Raw genomic sequence first — 22,193 nt, 5'->3', positions numbered from 1 at the left:
AGCTAATCAGTTTTCATGTAAAACTAACTCGCTTGTTATATTTGAGCATAGTAGTAATAGAGAACCGAATCTATTTCCAGCAAAAAAGACACTTTGAAATAAAAGTCTATGAAAGCCGATTTTCAGCCCACTGTACGGCGCCGAACCGCTGCGTTTTTTTATGCAAATGCGCTTTAAAATACATACATACTATTTACATATTTTAAGTACGTGGGTAATTTTTTGATAAAGTTACGTTGAATGTTCTATGTATTGCGATCATTGGCTGAAAGTATGTCTCCTACAATATGCATTGATGAAATAAAAAAGCAGGATCTAGCCATATGGTTTAGTTAGCATGCATCGATTGGCGTTCTGCGCCATTTGTCAACAAAAAATAGAACAATAATATGCTGACAGGTGGACGGCTCGTGCCGCGCTTCCTTGATTATTTTTTAAATTCTTTTTTCGACGAAGCGAAGCAAGGGTCTTGGGTGCTTACAGCCCCGTGACGACTTGCTCCGAAGGAGTTTATCTATCTATGGGAAGGAAATGAGCGAAACATTGTGTTCTTTGTGTGATATTGTCCCTGGAGCAAAGGTTTTGGGGTGAGAAATTAGACACAGACGTAATCAGAAGGTAATGGAAAAAGATTTACATGTGATTCATAAGCTATACAATATTTAAGTACAAAAGGGTCAAATTACAAAAAAATGCTAGTTATCACGAAGTAGGCTGAACATCTGAAGTTATTATAATAACTTCACCATTTTCAAACTTTGACGCAATCTTACAATACAAGTCAACCATTGACCTATTAACAAAGTCAACATACTTTTTTATTGCAAATTCATTTTCTTCCAAAACATCACTCGACATTTCAACCCAACCAAGTTTTTGATAATTTACAAAATAGGTAATTAATGTTAAACTTACCAAATAAAAAAGATGGTCCAAATTATACTAATATCACGAAATAAAAGAGTGGTTTTAATTAAAGAAAGAGGCACAACACATACTTTTCACGACGATAGAAAGAATACTAATAATAAAATGACTCACAAAATACGCGTGCAACTGTTGCCGGAGCCCGCGCGCGACTGGTTTCAATTTCAAAATACAATCGGTTGTTTGAAGACTACGATGCGAGTCATTTGATACGATTTCTCTATTTTGTTTTCAAGATTTTTTCATCCTATTGTTACTATAATAATAACCCTATCAAGACAATGTACATTGGGATAGTAATCATTATAATTGTAACAGTTGATTTATTTAAATAAATCCCGTGAGGTAAAGGTAATAAAAACAATAATAATCGTAAATTAGAACAGTGACAAAAATGTCTACGATAATTTCAATTTAACGATTTTGATCTTCTGTAACTACATTATGATTTAGTTATTTAAGAAGTTTTACCGTGTATAAAAAGGCGCCAAAAGTTATCTAAGCAAGGCCGAACTTACCTTTTGCAGCTGCGCTATTGCCTATTGTTATCCTACACATTTACAATTCAAAAGTTAAACCATTTTCAGCTTTATTTGTAAATAATAATAAGGATTAGTATGTCATGATCGTTATGCACAGTTATGCAATTAAGGGGAAGCGACAATTTTATTGGGGTTAGCCGACCTTTTGAATAAAGTTTTTTGAGTGTATCTAATGATTTTAATGATAATAATACGAATGTGATTTAGAAAATGCTTGCGAAGGCAAAGTGCATTATATTAAAGTTTTATAGAAATATAAGGACAAAAATATCGAAACAAAAACTTAACCAAGTTCAAAATTAAGTCACCAGTTTTCAATCATTTAATATATTGGGTAGGTACGTACGTACATACATAAACAATTAAGTATCTAATCCAATTTATTTACACAGGTAACGATACCTTTGCGTGTTATGAATGCAGCTGTGCTGCATTTACAGCTTGTTGACAATTATTTTGTATTAGGTAGGTATTAATAAAAGAAAAATGCGCACGTACGCTTCCAGCTTTTGGCTGGCAGGGTGCATAGAAGTACTAAACAGTGTTGCCAGACTTTTGCGAAGTTTATACGCCAATTTATGTGTGTTAAGTAGCTAATATTCGCTCAAGCCATAAAATCCATAAAAATCAAGAACTCTCTTATTTCCCCAATTTCCCACACATAGGTTACAACTCCATACTGCACAAAATCCCCAATAAAATTTGTAATTCCCCAGACATTTTATTAAGTAGCCTAAAATCGCCTTTTCCTATTTCAAACATAGCCTAAATATCGCCGAGTCGCCAAACACTTTTTTAGCCGCTGCGCGACCCCTCTAGTAGTCCAAATGGCGAAAATCGCCTAATCTGGGAACAGTGGTACTACAGTAGTTGGCTGGCCGCACACCATCACAGGTCGAAATCAATAGTATCCATCGTTTCGATGTTGCTTACAAAGAAATTAATTTTGAAATATTAGACATTGTACAACTTCACCAGACTTTAGCCTGTAGTTGTTAATTTGGTATAATAAAAAAAGTTTAAAGTTCCGACATGCAATAACAGTGAAAAGTTTCTTGTTTACACCATAAAGGGTTGCAAATTATTCATATTTTAACTTTTAGAGGATGGAAAAAAATAAAAGTTTTAACTTTAAGACGCAGCTTGTCAATGTCATACGACAGCTGTCAAATTGGCGAATACCAACAAAAATGCCAGGCGCAGTGTGCGAGATTATTGACGATATTGAGGATTTGATTTCGTCACAGGACATAACTCCGAAGGAACGCTATGCCAGTAGAAAGAACGTGAGCGTCCGGTCGCGGAAACGTGAAGAGAAGAACGCTATGGAGCCGCCAGAGAAAGTTATTCTCGAGAGCGTTGTGCCAGGTATTATAACCTCTAAAAATTTGTTTATTTTGTTGTTATGATTGATAATGTATGAAAATGTCTCTGTTAGAACCTAATTTCATGATCTTTGCACTATTATATAAGTGGTATCTTTGTTAATATAGTATAAATAACATAATACATAATAGTAAATATTGTGTATTTTTTTTTAAATTTCGCAATTGCGGATTGCTTCGACTTCATAACTATATATATAACATCTCAATAGCTGGCGTAAGCAATAAAATCAATATCGGGATATAGAACCTAGCCCCTGGTAACGGTCTCCCAAAAGGTAGTTTATAGTGCTCTTGTAATATTGAGACCTAGGACATGCGCATTCGGGTGCGCTGCGCGGAGGCGGCGTCTGCTTGTTGCCTAGGGCTTTTATTGATGTCTGGACCTACATCCTATAAGAAATACAAGGTCATGCCGATCTAGTGGTGTGAGGGGTGCATTTATTGATTGGAAACACAGTGACGCACAAGATAGTTGAGATTTTGTTGCTTGACGAAATTTTAGAAAATTATAATCATGGCAGATCCAGATAAGGGTGATTGATCATTTAATTTTTAAGTGATTACAGATGTGTATTAGAAACTTTAAAAAGTGATAATCCATGTGAGAATATGTAGACGCTTCTCTGTTAAAATTGTTTGTATATCTGTGAAAGAAGTCATACCGCAAACTTCTTTGTCCATTATTTTGTATTCATATGATTATTGACAAGCGGCTTTTGTTAACATGTATACATTATAAATGGTCTTCCGATAAGTGGTTTCATTTTGATATGTTAAAAACGAGTATTTTTTAAACCAATACATTGGATGTTTATATAATTATAAAGAGGAGGGTATGCCACTAATAATGGAAAACAATATCAGTCAAATGGCTGCCATGGCTGTACTTGTGGGACCATATTCTTTTCATGAAATTTTCCATCATCAATTCGCACATTTGCGGCTGTATGTCCTTGATAATTTCACGAATTTCATCTTTATGATCTTAACCGTTTGTGGGCCATTGGCATAGACCTTATCTTTCATGTAGCTCCAAAGCAAAAAGTCCAGGCGGTGGTGTGTTAAATCACAAGATCTCAGTGGCCAATTGTGATCACCTCTTTAAGAAATCACACGATCAGAAAACGAAGCCATCGCTCTTTTGTATGAAAGTTTCATGATCATTATCGAGGACAGACTGCCACAAATAAGCAAATTGGTGATGGAAAATTTCATGAAAAGAATATGGTCCTGCAAGTGCAGCTATGGCAGCCATTCAACTGATATTGTTTTCCATTATTAACGGCATACCCTCCTCTTTACAATTAAATAAACGTCCGATGATTTCTCCTAAAATACTCATTTTTTTACATATCAAAATGAAACTTCTTATTGGAAGACTCTTTATAAAATGCTTCTGAGGCCGAACAATCTGACACGCAGAGATCCTGAGTTTGATTCATGGGCTGGGAGGAATATTTGTATGACCTACATTTAGTTCTCTCATGAGTTTGGTTGTAAGTTTTGGTTGTTTATTTGTGTGAACATTGCACCTATGATACAGGGTCCCTAGTGCTGGGCTATTTGTGTGTGCATTATTATTATTATCATGTGTCGGTTATAGACAGTTAATATTGTCGTAATAATACTAAGTACAACAATTATATACCCATCAGGTACTCAGACAATTTACGTCAAAACATGGGGCTGTGCACACAACAATTCTGACTCCGAGTATATGGCAGGCTTGTTGGCCGCTCAGGGGTACAAGCTAACAGAAAATAAGTGGGACGCACAGCTGTGGTTGCTCAACTCCTGCACTGTGAAAAGTCCTGCCGAGGATCATTTCAAGTGAGTTTTTAATTTTCTTTTTCTCTGAGACAAGATGTTGTATGTTTAATTGTATGAATTAAACTGACTGCCATTGAGATGGGTTGCTTATGAGGTTACCAGTGTAGTGTGTCTCAAGATTTTGGAACCACATTATACAATATTTAAATGTACTTGACAGAATGTTTTGTGGCTTCAGACGTAATGCTGTCTTTATTATTAATGAGTTGTATTTTACATTGCTCCGGTTCGGCTGCCAATTGGAAAATACTCGTTACTAGTGCTCTCGTTCATAATATTTACAAAACAGTGATAATTCCACGCTTTACAAAAAACACATCGTAATATGATATTGATGAGTGATTTTAACAGCATAATAGGCTCCTCAAAGATCGCACTAAACTTCACGGCCGGTAACTTCAGTACCGGCCGGAGAAATGACAATGGGGAAAGATTAATCGACTTTGCATTAGAACACAGGTTGTACATAATGAATACCTTCTTCAAAAAACGACATAATAAGAAGTGGACATGGATATCACCTAACAGACAGAAGGACGAAAGAGTTTTATATTAACTAACAGAAAACACACAGTTTTAAACATCGATATCGTAAATAATATAAACTTTAACTGTGATCACTGTTTGGTCCAAGCCGAAATTGTTTCGAACAGCCCAAAGTTATCCCGAAAACTCATTAACAATGGCAAGATAAAAATTCCTCTACTAATCCCAGAATGTATGCAAAATCAGCTGAGTGTAGAACTTTGCAAAATGAAAGACTTCAAAAGTATCCAAGAAAAATACGATTTTTTCGAGAAACAACTTACAAATATCAATAATAATTTTAGACATATTCCGAAAAAGAAAGATAAGATAGGAGAAGAAGCTAGAAACTTAGCTAAGCAAAGACAGCAACTACTTCAAGATAGGAAAAACAGTAGTATTGAAATTACTAAAGTAAGCAAAAATATGAACGAAAGCATAAGGAAATTTAGACGTAAGACGAGAATTGAAAAAATCAAAGATTATATATAGAAAAAACAGGAGGTGTCAAAAAAGCCATAAAAGAACTTGCAGAAGGAAAAACTTGGATACCATCTTACAAAGACAACAAACAAATACAAATCACAAAGCGCCTGAATATTATGGACATTGCTTCTAAATTTTACAAGGATCTTTACGACGACGATGAGACAAATAACGTAGATATGGTGAACTTGGAAGATGTCGGAGAAACCATACCCAAGTTCCTTAAGAGCGAAGTACAAAAGGCTGTTTTAACTCAAAAAAATAATAACGCTCCTGGAGGGGATAACACCACTAATGGGCTATTAAAAGGTACTCTTGGTGCTATACTAGACTATCTGACGGATCTGGTTAACGACATTTTAGATAAAGAGGCCATTCCAGACCAATGGACCAAGACCACAACCACTCTTCTCCACAAAAAAGGCGACAAAACCCAGATAAATAATTACCGACCCACTAGTCTAAAGACTAACATATACAAAGTTTTCTCAAAATTAATATTGGCTCGCGTGACACAGGCTCTTGACAAAAATCAGCCCAGAGAACAAGCTGGGTTCCGAAAGAACTTCTCAACCATAGGTCATATTCTTGTAATAAAACAAATAATAGAAAAAATGAATGAGTACGGACAACAATACTATGTAGAATTTATGGATTACAATAAGGCCTTTGATTCACTTAAACATAAAAAAGTCTGGGAATCTCTTAGTGAACAAGGAGTACAAAAGATATAAGACTATAGATAATATATAAGAGTAATCCAACAAATATACAAAAATAGTAAAGCTATACAGCTAGAGACTACAGGAGAAGAATTCCAAGTCAGAAAGGGTGTCCGTCAGGGGGATCCTCTATTGCCCAAAATATTCGCTGCTGTCTTAGAAAGTATTCAAAGTAATAAATATGTACATTGTACTGGTGACCACATATGGATGCCAGACATGGTCACTTAAGAAACCTGATATTAGTGATAATCATTTAGTGAATAACCACGAAAGTCTTAAAATCTATAAAGTAAAACTGACAACAATTAAAAGCAAATCAAAGACTAAAAACGTCCCGTATAATAAAACAGCAAAAATGGCGTTGGACAGGACACATAATGAGAGAAAAAAATGACAAATGGACAAGGGATATTGTGGAATGGTACCCAAGAGAGGGAAAAAGGAAGAAAGGGAGACCATACTTTAGATGGGAAGACGATTTTAAATATGTTGCTGGAGGAGCATGGAGGCAAACAGTAAAAGACAGGGAGTAATGGAAATCTCTGGAAGAGGCCCTATGTCTTAGGACAAGCTGAAGTAATAATAAATAAGTAAAATATAATAAGTACGCATGTCTTACAATGTGTAAGATAAGTTAGTAAGTTATCAGCAATAAAGGCTATAAATAAAAATTTTACATTGCTCACTGTTGATAAAGGCATTTTTTTAGGCAAGTCTTTAATTTTCAGGAATGAGATTGAACTAGGACAGAGCCGAGGTATACACGTGGTTGTGGCGGGGTGTGTGCCGCAGGGCGCGCCGCGGGCCGAGTACCTACGCGGCCTCAGCATCGTCGGCGTGCAGCAGATTGACAGAATTGTCGAGTGCGTCGAAGAGACGCTCAAGGGTATACTGAATTTACTGCAACATTCTTTTTGCATTACTGACGTAACTCAAAATTATGGAATTGAGAAAAGGTGTGGTAGCCTATTGGTTTGACCTACTGCTTTTTAAGGAGAGGCCCTGGGTTCGAATTTGGGATCGCATCTCGTAAGTTTCTCGGAATTTATGTACGAAATTTAATGTACCATGAGCTTTTTGGTGAAGGGGAACGTCGTGATGAAACCTGCACGTCGAAGAAGATACACAACCTTCGGAAAACGTGTGAAGTCCTCAACCCGCATTGGGCCAGTGTGGGGGACTAGGGCCTATACCCTCGCTACCTTGGCTCCGAACTCTAACTAGTGGTGATCACAATAGATCAGCTGATGGTCGCAGTGATGAGGGGCTACATATGTTCCGAATGAAAGCACCCTAATAGTAACAATACCCGCGCTAGAGAGAAGACCCATGCCCAACAGTGAGTTGTATAAATGGGTTGATGATGAGAAAACTATTTGAAAATTTAAAAAAAACTGAAAAGACAGTCTTGGGAAAAATGTGACAAAATGAATTTATACATAATATTTAATTGAACATTTAAGAATATTATGTGACAAATCATTTTGTTAAATTTGACCAAAGTCTGCTTTTTTCATCCCGTGCAATGAAATCATACTTATAAGAAACTGAGTCTATTAGCATTTAAAAAAATTACTCAATTTTATTAATTTTGTATGAAAAATATTTTATAAAATTTGACCTTTGACTTCGGGTGTCCCGATTTTTTTCGTTCCATGCAATGAAATGACCCCTTCATGAAACTGAGTCAATTAGCACTAAAAAAATGTTGATCAACTTTATTCATTTTTATACAACCCACGCTTGACCAAAAAATTGACTATACCATAATTGTTTTCACAAAAAGACTTAATGGTCTCTAAGACAGTTTCCTTGTATCTCTTATAGATGTTCCCATAGTGTCCCATTTAAAAAATCAGTCCGTATATTGATTTCATTTGGTACTTTTTTAAATTGTGTTTTCTCAGTTCATTAATTTTGAGTTACGTCAGTATTTGCTTTCATGTGCGACATGTTATGAAGGCGTTACAAGAATGTAATTTGAATTGCTGTGAACCATCTTTCATGCAAAAGTTGGTCCACTTTACTCGTGCAGTCTAACCAGTCACTTAATAATTTTACAACTTGATCTATTAAAAAAAAATTAAATAAAACACCAATTTTGAAAGAAATCTCCCAATATCATTGGAGTAATTAATGATGCTTTAAATTATTGAATATTAACCTTACAACTAAGTCCAAACTCATGGTACCACGATTCCGTTTTACTAAGGTAAACGATTTTTTATGGGGAACTGTATACGTTTTTACAATAAGATTCCGGAGAATATATTAAGATAATCATTTCCTAAGTTTAATACTTACGTCAAAAGTATTTTAATTGAAAATTTATATTACAAAATTGTAGACTACGTGTTAGATAATGTTGTATTGGAAAGACAACGTGAGTCTAGATTCCACACAAATGTGATTCAAAATGTATTTTATAGCATTTAAGTTTATTTGAAAAGAGCAATCCCTAGAGTTTCTTACTCGTTCTTCTCAGGGAGGTCAGCGTAGTGAACGAGCAGTAGCTTAAGTAACCTAACCTCCGGTTAAAAAAACCGACCTCAAAAGTCATTCATCCCCTAGTTTGCCACTCTTAGAGGTGGAATATTTTCTTGAAATGTAAATGGGACCATATCTGAGGTACCTTATTTCCAACAAAAAAAGAATCATCAAAATTGGTTCACAAATGGCGGAGCTATCACGTACAAAAAAAAAACATACAGACGAATTGAGAACCTCCTCCTTTTTTTGAAGTCGGTTATATTAAATGACGTTTTCAAGTGTAAAAATTTTACCTACGAAATAAATGATTATTTGACTTTGACTCTACACAATTCCTAATTTCATAGGCAATCACATATGTTATTGTAAGTACAACTATAAATCGACCTTAAACAATATCATTTCAAGGTCACCAACCCGTCTCACCATACCATATCATTAACCGACTTCAAAAAAGGAGGAGGTTCTCAATTCGATTGTATGGTTTTTGTTTTTTTTTGTATGTATGTTACGCGATAACTCCGGTATTTGTGAACCGATTTTCATGGTTCTTTCTTGTTGGAAAGGGGGTACTACCGTAGTGGTCCCATTTCATTTTGAAGAAAATCATCCACCTCTAAGGGTGGTTGTTCACGCATGAATATTCATTTTTATAAATAGCGCCTAACTTTAATTTAGGAGCAATTACTTTTAGCAATCATTTAGTTGATTTTGCTATTTCTCCAATTCAAGGCGTTTTTCTCTCGATATACTTTGAGTAGTGAGAACCGATTTTTATAATCTCCAGCTCCTGTATAGTGGCGAATTTAAGGATATTTCAATAAAACTTAGCAAATAGACGTAATTCCACGTATTTTTGAGGTCGGTTTTCTTAGTACTCTGTACTGAGATTATTTAGGTATAAATTTTTAACATACGTATATCTTTGTTCTATTGCATGAGTGAATGTTTTATATAAACTGCTGTTGTGCGATAACAAGCGATGGTACTGGAGTCTACACTTTTTGTTGTTAAGGCGTTCAATAGTATGTTACAGTGTGTAAATACGTACAGGAATTTTTAACAAGAGCACTTTGTCCCAGGCCACACAGTCCGTCTATTCGGTCAAAAGAAAACATCAAATGGTCGCAAGGCTGGAGGCGCATCACTTCTACTGCCGAAAGTACGCAAGAACCCTCTCATAGAGATCATTCCAATAAACACGGGGTGCCTGAACCAGTGCACTTATTGCAAGACAAAACACGCGAGGGGTGAGCTGGGAAGTTACCCTCCCGAAGAGATCGTAGAGAGGGCAAGACAGTCTTTTAAGGAGGGAGTCGTGGAAATTTGGTTAACCAGTGAAGATACCGGTACGTTGAACAATCTGCAAAGCTCTTTCATAAAATATTACCATCCATTTGGCTTAGCTGCTGTCTGCTAAAAATAGTTTAGCAGGTTTACAGGATGACTTACAGTCAATTTTAGATAAACACTTTATTCTCTAATGAGACAAATACAGATTAAAAAGAAAAGTAAAAACACATTAGTTTTTTAATAATTTATACAAAGATCGAACAGAAAGAAAAATTCCTTCGATCCGACAGGTTTTGAATCTGGGGGTCTACTCCCAGAGTAATACACCACCAAATTATGAATGACGCATGATGCCAATGAAGCTTCATACGTGACATTGTCTTTTGAGTTTATCGAGTATTACTTATTTGTTTTGGACGGAGGACGGGAAGAGACCGCCTGCGTCCATGGTGTACCGTACCGACGCTCTGCGAACTGAGCTGCAGGTCGACGAAATACTTCTATTTATCTGTTATATTGCCGCCGTTAGTAGAAGGGTGCATGTGATAATTTTTCGTAAATGTTGTTATGTATACTGCCATGATCACGAAAAAAAGACCGGTCTGTCACTATTTTTATAATTTTTTTTTCGTAATGAAGGGCTTGTGAGTCTAGTTATAATTATGTTCAGTGTTCGATTCATGCTCATTTGATAAACATCATGGAGGGAGTGTATACGGAAAGTTTGTTCGTAACTCAGAGGGAGTATCAGAGATTTTTGGACAAATTGATCCCTAGAACAAAAGAGACAGCACAAATTAGACAAGAAATTGTTAGTAACATGTATGTATGTACAAATATAGTGTTAATACTTGAACAATATTTACAATTTAATATGGTTCGTATGTACAAATTTACAGAGAATATAATACATTTTTTGGTGAGAGGAGAGAGGCAAAAGGCATTTAAAGGAAGTAGGGCGAGGGATAGAAGGATGGAGGATGTCATACAGGGAACATCGTAATATTTTTATTTCTTTCCTAGGTGGATAATGTATGGAGTTATCCCAAGAGAAAAGTAGATACTTTTCTCTTGGGATAACTCCATATTTTTAAAGATTATTTTCCTCACTTTGAGTTTTTGTCACAAGCGCCCTTTTAACTAACGGCGGTAGTACAGGGGCCTTACCAAAAACTCTTATTACGATTCAGTTTAGGACTTAAAATGAATCGCTGTGAGACAGCGCTACATGAAGTGTATATCACCATCCCGCTTTTTTGTCGTTTAGAACCTATACTGAACCGTAATTAGAGTTAATTGTAAGGCCCCTGATCTCTGTATTGAGTTTTTCTATTTTCAACGGCTTATATTATTTTGTCATAGTAGTGACAGGGCACTCGCTCGGCGTATGCCAAAGTTCTATAAGGCACTAGTTATCAGGACCACCCAGAGATGTTAAATATAGAAGTTACTTTAAAAAAATACTAATAGTAAAGTTGTTCATTGAAATAATATGTAATATAGTGTAAGGTTTGGGAATATATAATGCCAAAAAAGCTGCTTGTATGGGGCAATGGATGATCAGATATATACAGAGCTACACTTGCTGCCTCTATTTATTTATTTATTTATTTTGTCTTGAAGTATACAAACAGTTTATACTACATCGTAATATAAATTAAAATAACAATAATAACCAAACACTTCCTTGCTGATAGTATTTGAATGGATAAAAAATACTATAGTTGAGATATAAACGCAACTGCGACATCGCGATGCGACAAGTAGGTCATACTCACACTAACCTATTTAAAGATGTTAATATGGGCCGTGTTCTACTTAAATGTGTTAACCCACAGAAAATCGTAGAATGACTTATGAAGTCATGCCTTGGAACATGAAGTTTGATATTCTTTTCACTAATATCATAAAAAAATTCGTAGTCATTGTTTGTTATAATTTTGTATTAATAATTATAACAAACTGGTGGAGTAATTTCACAAAAAATAATTGAACATCAATTCAATAAAAATTTAATTAATACAGTGAATAGCGACATCTCTCGCCAGGACTGGTAGTTGTAAAGGTACTAACTGGGTGATAAATCTGTAATAGATTTCTCATAGATGGCGCTACGACTAAAAAGTCGTTGAAAGACCAAGTACAAAGACACGACGCAAGCACATAGAAAAATTCGTGAGGTCCGTTGGTTCATCAATTATAAAAAAATTGTTTTCATAAAATCTTGTTCGTCACAAAAATTTGTTAACGACTCTTGACACATAAAGTAGTAATTTTGTTGAAGTGTCGAATTTTGCATAAACATTTCTATCTAATTACTAATCGTAAGTTTGATAACTTAAAAAAAAAATAAACTAATCATAATTTTCATTATAAATCTTTTGATGTACAATTGTGTAAGTATCTATCACTGCTAATAAATGATAGTAAAGAAAGAAAGATAGTAAATATCTATAAATGGACCATCGCTCCACAGGCACGTACGGCCGCGACATCGGGTCGTCGCTGCCCGAGCTGCTGTGGCAGCTGGTGGAGGTGATCCCCGAGGGCTGCCGCCTGCGCCTGGGCATGACCAACCCGCCCTACATCCTCGAGCACCTCGCCGAGATCGCCAAGATCATGCACCATCCGCGTGTTTATAAGTCAGTTGTTCTTATGTATACTTTTGCGTCACGATTAAAGGGACTATTTTTGGACGGAGCCATCCCGAGTTCGTGATTGGTAATTCCTCATTCGTTATTTTAACTCCGAATTCCCAATTTATAATTTTTAATTTCTCTTATCCATGGACTAATTGTTCAAGAGGTCTGCTAATTGCAATACAAGACAGCGTGGTCGGGTATTTAGTGCCTAATTGGTACAGCAGATGTCGCGACGTGTGCCAAAATTTAAGCAGCAGTAGAGCTAGCTCCTTGTGAAAGAGTTAATCCAGGGAAGTACTGCCACCTTAAGTATTTCTGCCCCCAAGCAGTGTTTTATTGATGTTAGCGTTACTGCGTTCCGATTTTGAAGGGTAATTACAGGCACTTGGGACTTGTTAACTTATGTCTCAGGGTGACAGACTCAGTGCCCCTCAGATCTTTGTGGTTTAAAGCTCTGAGTGGCACTGCAACTGTTATGCACAGGCGTATAGCTTGCCATCAGGAGCACGACTCGTTCGTCCCGTAACCTGATATATATTTTTTTAAAAAGGTAAAGCTTTTTTGTAATTAATTTGTTTTACATTTGACAAGCTGCAATTTATCAAAGCTACTCTATTTTTAGTGATAACAAACAAATCAACTAGATGGCGCTTGTTTCACTAATTGTTATTGATACTGCCGGCTATTTTTTAATTTTGTTTAGGATTAGCGCCATCTACGCATATTAGCAAATAGTAATTTACAAATTCTTTGTAACACACAACGCCATCTATTGGTACGTATATTTGTCAAAGTTTAGAAAATAATTTACTAGTAATATTACAACGAAAAAAACTGTATACTTGTATTTCATATTAAAAAGGAATTAATTGATATCCACAGTCGTTTACATAATATAAACAACTTCTAGCCTATCGATCAGCGCCATCTTGATATGAGACGAGATTTTGACCTTTTTCAGAGTTACAATCTGTATTATTAACCGACTTCGAAAAGGAGGAAGTACTCAATTCGACTGTATTTTCTTTTTGTATGTATACGCGATTGCTCCGGCATTTGAGAACCGATTTTGATGATTCTTTTTTTTGTTGGAAAGAGGGTACTCAGTATTGGTCCCATTTCAATTTGAAGAAAATATTTCACCTCTAAGGGTGGCAAACTAGAGGATGAATCCGGCAAATATATAGATGTTATTCCACGAACGTTTGAGGTCGATGTTTTTGGAATACGTTTATTTGCCAGAATACAGTATTTATATAATAATAATAATAATTTGTCAATTGTGATTTAAAAGTAAGTCCTTGTAGTGATTTAATTACATTAGATAAATTATTAAAAAATTCTTATAAATGTATTGAAGCAGTTGTTCTTAAAAACGAGGTTGTGTCAATTCCAATATATAATATAATAGTGTCATTTTAAATAATCTTTGATATCATATATACACATCACATAGCAAGTAAAATAATTTCGTTTTAAATATGTTTAAGGGTAAGTCTGCGATCGCTGCATGCAAAGCATTGTATATTTCTATGGACGTATAGCAGTTCCTTGAAAAGCAAGTAGTGTTATGGGAGAGGCCAGTCAAGCGGCTGGGATGTCTAGTTAGAAAAATACATACTTCACGTTTCCCAGTAAATAGGCAAAATTTTTTGTTAACAAACATACTTCAAGTACGTACATAGCGGGAAGCGTTACAATTCTTAGCTTTTGAAAAAGCGGTCTTCAAGATTCAAGCTGGCCTACTCTACATATAGCTATGACACACTTTTTTTGGATAAGAAATGAACGTTTAGCTCAATAATGATAATTATATTAATGACCTTGCAGGTTCCTGCACGTGCCCGTGCAGTCCGGCAGCGACCAGGTGCTCGCAGATATGAAGAGGGAGTATTCTAGAGCAGACTTCGAGTTCGTCGTCGATTTCCTCAAAGACAAGTAAGTTTCATCGAAATTGATGTATTCATTGTATTAAACAAACACTTTAATAGTAAAAAAAACGTAAGTGTATGTGCTTGAAACGTGGCGTACTAAAAGTTGGCTTAGTAGCCAATCTGAGCTCAGTCTTGCCACACTGAAGTTGTCGAATGTAAGGTCAGTCAGACAATCGGTTAGAATACAAAAGATGTATTATGCCATGTATTATGGGATTTTGTACAAACAAGGCAGTAAAACCAGAACTTTAATCGGATGTCTATAATGTTCGCGATGGATTTCAGGAGCGCTCGCATATTACAAGGCGCGTAAAGTACAATTATGAAAAAAAAACAAGCCTTGTTCTTTCATAAGGAAAATTTCATACAAAGTGAATAAAATTGTCTAATTTCTTTTAATGCTAGTAGATTCAGTGCATTATAAGGATGACATCATTGTATCAGAAGAAAAAAATTGGGACAGCAGAAGTTGGTCAAATTAATAAAAAAAATTCATACAAAATGAATAACATTCAATTCACATTCATTCAATTCAATTAACACATCATCATCATCATTCAGCCATACGATGCCCACTGCTGGGCATAGGCCTCCCCCAACGATCTCCACGACGATCGGTCCTGCGCAATTAAAAAATAACTGCCTCCGTGGCCGAATGGTATGGTAACCGTACCATGCCGGACTGCCACGCAGAGGTCCCACGTTCGATTCCCGGGCCGGGAGAAATAGTTGTATGGCCTACAATTATTTCCCTCGTGAGTTTGGGTGTAATTTGTGGTTGTCTATGTGTGTGTCCATGGCACCCGCGACACAGGGTTTCCCTAGTGCGGGGCTATGTTGAGTGTGTGCGTTATTATTATTAAAAAAAAAAAAATTCAATTCACACATTAACAAAAAATTCATATAAAATAAATAAAATTCATACAAATTGAATAACATGAAATCTTTTTTTCTAATACAATAAAATCATTCGTGTAACAGCGTCTGTCAGCATTAAAAAGAAATTGTCAGTTTTATTAATTTTATGAAATTTGACCGACATCTGCTGTCCCGATTTTTTCATCCAATACAATGAAATCATCCTTATAAAATGCTGAGTCTATCAGCATTATTAAAAAATAGTCAATTTTATTCAATATGTATGAAGAACGTTTTATGAAATTAGACAAACTTGTGCTGTCCCGATTTTTTTTGTCCTGTACAATGAAATTGTTCCTTCATGAAATTGAGTCGAGAAAATTCATTTTCATGGACAACTCACACTTGACCAAAAAATTGACTGTGCCGAAATTATTTGCACAACAAGAGTTAATGGTTCCTAAGACCTTTCCTTGTATCTTCTATGGTCTCGGATTTCCCCATACAGTCCCGTTTAAAAAAATACTCTGTATGAAATAATTATTGTATACGTCGTCTTAATTTTGCCGACATGTCATTCTAATCAAGCTAATGTTTCCGATACGTACTCTGTTGCTGCAGCGTTCCCGGAATGACAATAGCCACGGACATAATCTGCGGCTTCCCCACGGAAACGAAGGAGGACTTCGAGCAAACGTATTCCCTTTGCAAGAAGTACAAGTTTCCTTCGCTATTCATCAACCAGTTCTTCCCTAGACCTGGCACACCGGCTGCCAAAATGACAAAGGCAAGTTGAATTATATTTAATTACTGCTGTAGAATGTTGGAACTATCTAAGAAGTTAGGTAAACATGCATATAACTCTAGAAGTACACATAAACCAGTAATAAATAAAATCAGCAGCGGTGGCTTAGTTGGCATAGCATCTTGCATGGTTTGCTAGACGTCTCGGTTCAAATGCGGCCGGATCGAAGGAATTTTTTCTATGTGCTCGACATTTGTATTAATAATTACAACAAACCAGTGGAGTAATTTCACAAAAAATAATTGAATATCAATTCAATACAAATTTAATTACTGTTAATAGCGACATCTCTAGCCAGGGCTGGTAGCTGTAATATTACTTAACTGGGTGACGAAATAACCTCATACATTTCTCACAGATGGCGCTACAGCTAAAAAGTCGTTGAAAACCAAATACAAAGTTCCGACAACAAGCACATAGACAAATTCGTCAGGTCCGCTAGTTCGTTCCGTGGCTTAGTTGGCATAGCGTCTGACACGGTTTGCTAGAAGACGTCGGTTCCAAGGATTTTTTTTCTTTTCAAATAAACTTAAATGCTATTAGAGAATACATTTTGAATCATATTTGTGTGGAATCTAGACTCACGTTGTCTTTCCAATACAACATTACCTAACACGTAGTCTACAATTTTGTAATATGAATTTTCAATTAAAATACTTTTGACGTAAGTATTAAACTTAGGAAATGATAATCTTAATATATTCTCCGGAATCTTATTGTAAAAACGTATACAATTCCCCATAAATGAATCGTTTACCTTGGTACAACGGAATCGTGGTTCCATGAGTTAATATTATGGATATCTTCTTTCTTAATGAAAATTATATATTGTACGGACATACAAAATATTTGAGTAAATGTACTGTGATGCCACAGTCATGATACCAGTCTCCTTTAACTTTTTTATGAGGGAAACGCGAGAACCTAAACGGTACACAGAAAATCGCTCGTTTTTGCAACACAAATATGGTTTGTATATCTGCCGCTTTGCCCCACATGAGAATCCCGTAGGACATTATACTATTGAAGTAACTAAAGTAAACTAGTCTAGCAGTAGCAACATCGGTAAGCTCACGTATCCTACGGACTGCGTATGCAGCAGAGCTTAATCTGCTATCTAAGGTCACTCCCAAAAATACAGCTTTATTAACAAAGTCTAACTTTTCTCCATTTATTTCTATGATTGGACTAGTCGATTTTACATTAGGTAATTCAAATTTAACACACTTTGTCTTCTTGGCATTGAGCAATAAATTGTTAACATTAACCCAATAAACTACCTTTGAAAGGGTATCGTTAATATCATCATAGTTAAAGTCATGTCTGTCTGTTTTAAAATAATTATAATTGTTGTATACAGGTCCCCGGCCCGGAGGTAAAGAGGCGTACGAAGCGGCTGTCAGAGCTGTTCCGCTCGTACCAACCCTACGAGGACCGCATCGGAGAAGTCTACGAGGTGCTGGTCACGGACCTGTCGCACGACAAGAACTACTACGTTGCGCACAACGAGTTCTACGAACAGGTCGGTGTTGTACTAATTTGCTTGTAAAAGTGTTCATCACACTTGCTCGTAACGTCAATATACATTAACGCCCAATGGATTTTTTACATCAAGATTATGCAAAAAGTGTATATGCTCGAAAAATCTGAACGTATATATATTTCGTATAAACTTGGAAGTATTAAAAAAAATCTAAACATTTGCATTTAACTATATTTTAATAAATTTATTTTGTGAAATCAAATTCTGCACTATTTTCAATTTGGAAATTATTTATTTCATATCTAATACATTTTGGTTGCATACGTCTATGCCTTTTATAACACTTTAGTTCCAGTTGTGTTATCTATGGAAAAATAGCAGGCAATCTAAAAATAAAAACAAAAAAGAACTCGTCATGTGCAAAATTCGTGAATGTTGTGTTGTGAAGCGATATTTATTGATACAAGAAATAAATTATCGTTGTATCCTCGCAAATGTGAGGAAAAACATTACAATTGTAATAAAGTATAAAGTGCTAAATACAAATGTAGCACGGGCGGTAAAAATGACAAACCTTCTCGAACTCTAAACTCGAGTCATTAAAGCCCTCAGTCTTCGGCTTCGGGCTTCTAACAGACTCTCGTTAGCAATTTCTTATTTACTGCCTTACACACACGCTACACAACGTACGAAATGTTTTATACACGACTGAAACTCCTTTTATTAGATAATGAACTCTAATATAGTATATTAATTCGGTGGCCGAACGGTTACTATCTGCCACGCAGAGGACCCAGGTTCGATTCCCGGGCCGGGAGAAATGTTTGTATGGCCTACATTTATTTCTCTCGTGAGTTTGGGTGTAATTTGTGGTTGTCTATGTGTGTGTCCATGGCACCCGCGACACAGGGTTTCCTTAGTGCGGGGCTATGTTGAGTGTGTGCGTTATTTATTTATTTATTTATTATTAATAATTGTTATAGAACTGCTAATCTCCATACCACAGATCGTAACTCTGAAAAAGGTAAAAATCCCGTCTCATATCAATATGGCGCTGATCGATAGACTGGAAGTAGTTTATGTTATGTAATTTGTCGTGGATATCAATTAATTCATCATTAATATGAAATACAAGGAGTCAGTTTTTTCCTTATAATCATCGAGTATGTAACTAGAAATAGAGATGAAATTAGGGTTGTACATTCCTGGTAACTCATCAGCGATATATCACTTATAAATATCAACTCTCGTTTGCACTGAAATATAAACAGCGCCAACAACAGACCTGTGTGTACGCCTTCGTGTATTTGAAAAATATTCTGTATTATAATAAAGATAATATCTCTGGCGTGGCGTGGCGAACAAAGGCGTGCTGTTCCAATCGGTGGTTTGGGGGAAAACAGCAAAACATCTAATTTCAAAACAAACGGAATCACATTTCACCGGTAATTAAATATTAAATATGTAGTTTTTAAATTTTTGTCCATTATAGCAAAGCTCAAGTGAAATGGGTTGTTTTGAAGTGAAACAATTGACGACACCCGTCAATTGTTTCGAATTCGGGCTGGCCAATCGGAGCGCAGTTGTCACCGTAATGATAGGGCAGAATAGTTTTCATACAAATTAAAAGACTTTTCGTCTCTATTTCTGGTTATATACTCGATGCTTGGAATATTATAATATTTTTTGAAATTTGACAAATATGCGTGTTAATAGTTGGTATTCTGTTATACAAACTAATTTATAAATTAACGCTTCCGAATACGGGTAGATGGCGCTAATCTTAAACAAAATAAAAGAATAGCCGGCACTATCCTATATATATCTGTGCAATAAGCGCCATTTAGTTGATTTGTTTGTTATCACTAGAAATTAGAGTAGCTTCGATAAATTGTATTATTTACAACATTAGCTTTTAGGCATTCATCGCCACATCTGATGTAGCAATCAATAGGTACTAAATACCCTACTACGTTGTCTTGTATCGCGATTAGCAATCTTGGATTGTTGGTCATGGTCATGTTATCCTTGGATTATCATTTAGTAGCGGTAGAGTTCTACTGCTACTAAAAGTAATTGCCTACTGCTTCTCCATAGAAAAGTGTCAAGAACGTACTGAGAAGATTCAATTGAACATTGAACATTTTATATTGTATCAATATAGGTATCGTAGCATTAGAGCTCCTTGAGAAAGAGTTCGTCCAGGAAGTACTGCCGCCTTATCTATTTCTGCCGCCAAGCAGTAATATGAGTATTAAGGCGTTCCGGTTTTGAAGGGTAATGGTGCCGGTGAAATTACAGGCACTTGGGACTCGTCAACTTATGTCTCAGGATGACGGGCGCAGTGGCAGTGCCCATAAGATGTTTACGATTTAATAATAATCGGGTGTCAACTACATATTTTCTGTAGTTAAGTAAACAACTTCCTAAGTATGTCAATGACCATAATTAATAATTCACCTAAGTAAGTAGGTACTGAACAAACCACATCGCATGCCTAGTGTATAACAATTTTTTTTAACATCCTAATTTCAACAGGGAAGGTGGTTTCTCCGTACCACCAGTTTGGGATCCAGTATTTCCTCTAATGAAAAATCCCAAACAGACATAAGACTGCAGTACTAATTAATATGTTTTAGTTTATTCTAATTTCTATTAATAATTAATAATAAATTAAACTTAATAAAAATTCATTCAATAAAATAATCTGTAAAACTTAATGTAGCGTAAATTGCAATGTTTTCTTTGTAAAATTAAAAATAAGGTATTTAATTAATAACTATTGTAACTATAGTGAAAAAATAGGGTGGTTTGCATTAATATTAGACATAACTGGTTGAAGACTGTACCACCTCAGTCAACCGTGAACATGGGACATGTAAAGGGCCCGAAACGTCGGTTTGTTTGAAAAAACAAATATACGCGATTTAAATCCGGAAAAATAGTTTCATTTCCAATTTTTTTGAATTTTTGTTTCACTTGATGTTATAAAAGAAATCGACATTGCTCAAACAAAGCTCTATATATGAAAGCGTTTATTTATCTCTTTTCAGTTATTTTTTTTCTGCAGTCGGGTTTTTGATTTAAAAAAATTGTTTATTTTTTGTATGTATGTTACGCGATAACTCGGACAGTTGTGAACCAATTTTAATGATTCTTTTTTTTTATGGAAAGAGGGTACCTCGGTATTGGTCCCATTTAAATTTGAAGAAAATGTTCCACCTCTAAGGGTGGCAAACTAGGGGATGAATCCGGTAACCGACTTCAATAAAACTTCGCAAATAGATGTAATCAATAAAATATATAACCAAAAAAAATGTTGAGTGTGTATGTTAATTCCACGAACTTTTGAGGTCGGTTTTTTTAGTAATAGTACTAAAAAACCGATACATAGGTATTGATTGTAAAAAATATTGGAATAATATTTCTCTGTGTCAACAGGTTCTAGTCCCGAAGGAGGACAAACTGATGGGCAAGATGTTCACAGTGGAGATCATAGACGCGACCAAGTTCTGCATGCTCGGCGAGCCGCTCGACGCGCCGCGCGCGCCGGGGCTGGCGGCGCCGCTGGCGCGTGGCGAGGTGTCGGGCCTGCCGCAGCTGCAGTCGGCCGACGCGCTGTACTACGCCGACCTGATCCGCACGCACCTGCGGATGCCCGTGCCCGTCATCGTGCTGCTGGTGGCCTTCCTCTGCCGCATGCTGTACATGATGTTATAGCTGTCGCTCAACGTCGAACGGGCGAAGCGGGCGTAATCGTGCTGTTCTAACTTATTTTATGTTACGTTATTAAATATTTTAAGTTGTTTGTTTCTGTTTGATTTATTTTCAGCCTCGGGATGAGGCTGGGTTTTCGTTGGGGATGCGTGAAGCCGGAAATTCGTTACGGCGGGGCGTGCGCGCTGCACTGTTGTATTGAGCTGTCTTTGTAACAGAGTTTAAAGTATCCTTAAGAAATGAAATAGAAAGAAAGAAACGTGTATTCAGCTTAAGAAAATGCAAGCAAAAGAGATAAAACAAATTAATGATTACATAATCATATCCATAAGCTGAAACAACTCAGCATAATGTTACAGCTCGTTTGTTGTAACGCTGCTTTTCAGTTGGGACCGCTTTTACAAGATTCGATGGCACGTAAGGACTAGCGTGGTAAACACTAAAATTATAAAATTTAGCTTAAATATTAACTAAAAACAAGTAGAAAAGTTACTAATAGGAATTACATATACATGACTAGAATGCGTATAACATAGGCCTCCCCCAAA

At 36.0% G+C, this 22,193-nt stretch overlaps 2 protein-coding genes across 2 annotated transcripts in view; one reads left to right on the top strand and one right to left on the bottom strand.

Moving 5' to 3' along the window:
* Window positions 1-1,053, bottom strand: part of LOC113236152 (protein trapped in endoderm-1) — a 63,073-nt gene extending 62,020 nt beyond the window's left edge. Inside the window, exon 1 of the mRNA XM_026472155.1 lies at window positions 916-1,053. The gene's annotated coding sequence lies outside the window, so the exon portion shown is untranslated. The remainder of the gene's footprint in view (window positions 1-915) is intronic.
* A 1,606-nt stretch (window positions 1,054-2,659) lies between these two features.
* On the top strand, window positions 2,660-21,941 carry LOC113236128 (threonylcarbamoyladenosine tRNA methylthiotransferase). The gene is made up of 9 exons (XM_026472125.1): window positions 2,660-2,837; window positions 4,513-4,687; window positions 7,152-7,309; window positions 9,996-10,262; window positions 12,683-12,848; window positions 14,679-14,786; window positions 16,262-16,427; window positions 17,806-17,967; window positions 21,370-21,941. Exons 1-9 carry the CDS (start codon window positions 2,660-2,662, stop codon window positions 21,646-21,648), a joined length of 1,659 nt encoding a protein of 552 aa, XP_026327910.1. The 3' UTR covers window positions 21,649-21,941.
* The last annotated feature ends 252 nt before the right edge of the window (window positions 21,942-22,193 follow it).

This window comes from Hyposmocoma kahamanoa, unplaced genomic scaffold, assembly GCF_003589595.1.
Source record: "Hyposmocoma kahamanoa isolate Upper Pololo Valley unplaced genomic scaffold, ASM358959v1 89, whole genome shotgun sequence".
Classification (NCBI taxonomy): Eukaryota; Metazoa; Arthropoda; class Insecta; order Lepidoptera; family Cosmopterigidae; genus Hyposmocoma; species Hyposmocoma kahamanoa.
The sequence above is the reverse complement of the archived record's forward strand: the minus strand, read 5'-3'. Positions and strand labels throughout refer to the sequence as shown.

What these genes read in the sequence shown, in the direction of transcription:
- LOC113236128 (XM_026472125.1), top strand. Translation starts at nt 2,660, where the DNA reads ATGCCAGGCGCAGTGTGCGAGATTATTGACGATATTGAGGATTTGATT. An exon ending in CACCATCCGCGTGTTTATAA is followed by an intron (nt 12,849 to 14,678) that starts GTCAGTTGTTCT and finishes ATGACCTTGCAG; the next exon opens with GTTCCTGCACGTGCCCGTGC. An exon ending in ACAACGAGTTCTACGAACAG is followed by an intron (nt 17,968 to 21,369) that starts GTCGGTGTTGTA and finishes CTGTGTCAACAG; the next exon opens with GTTCTAGTCCCGAAGGAGGA.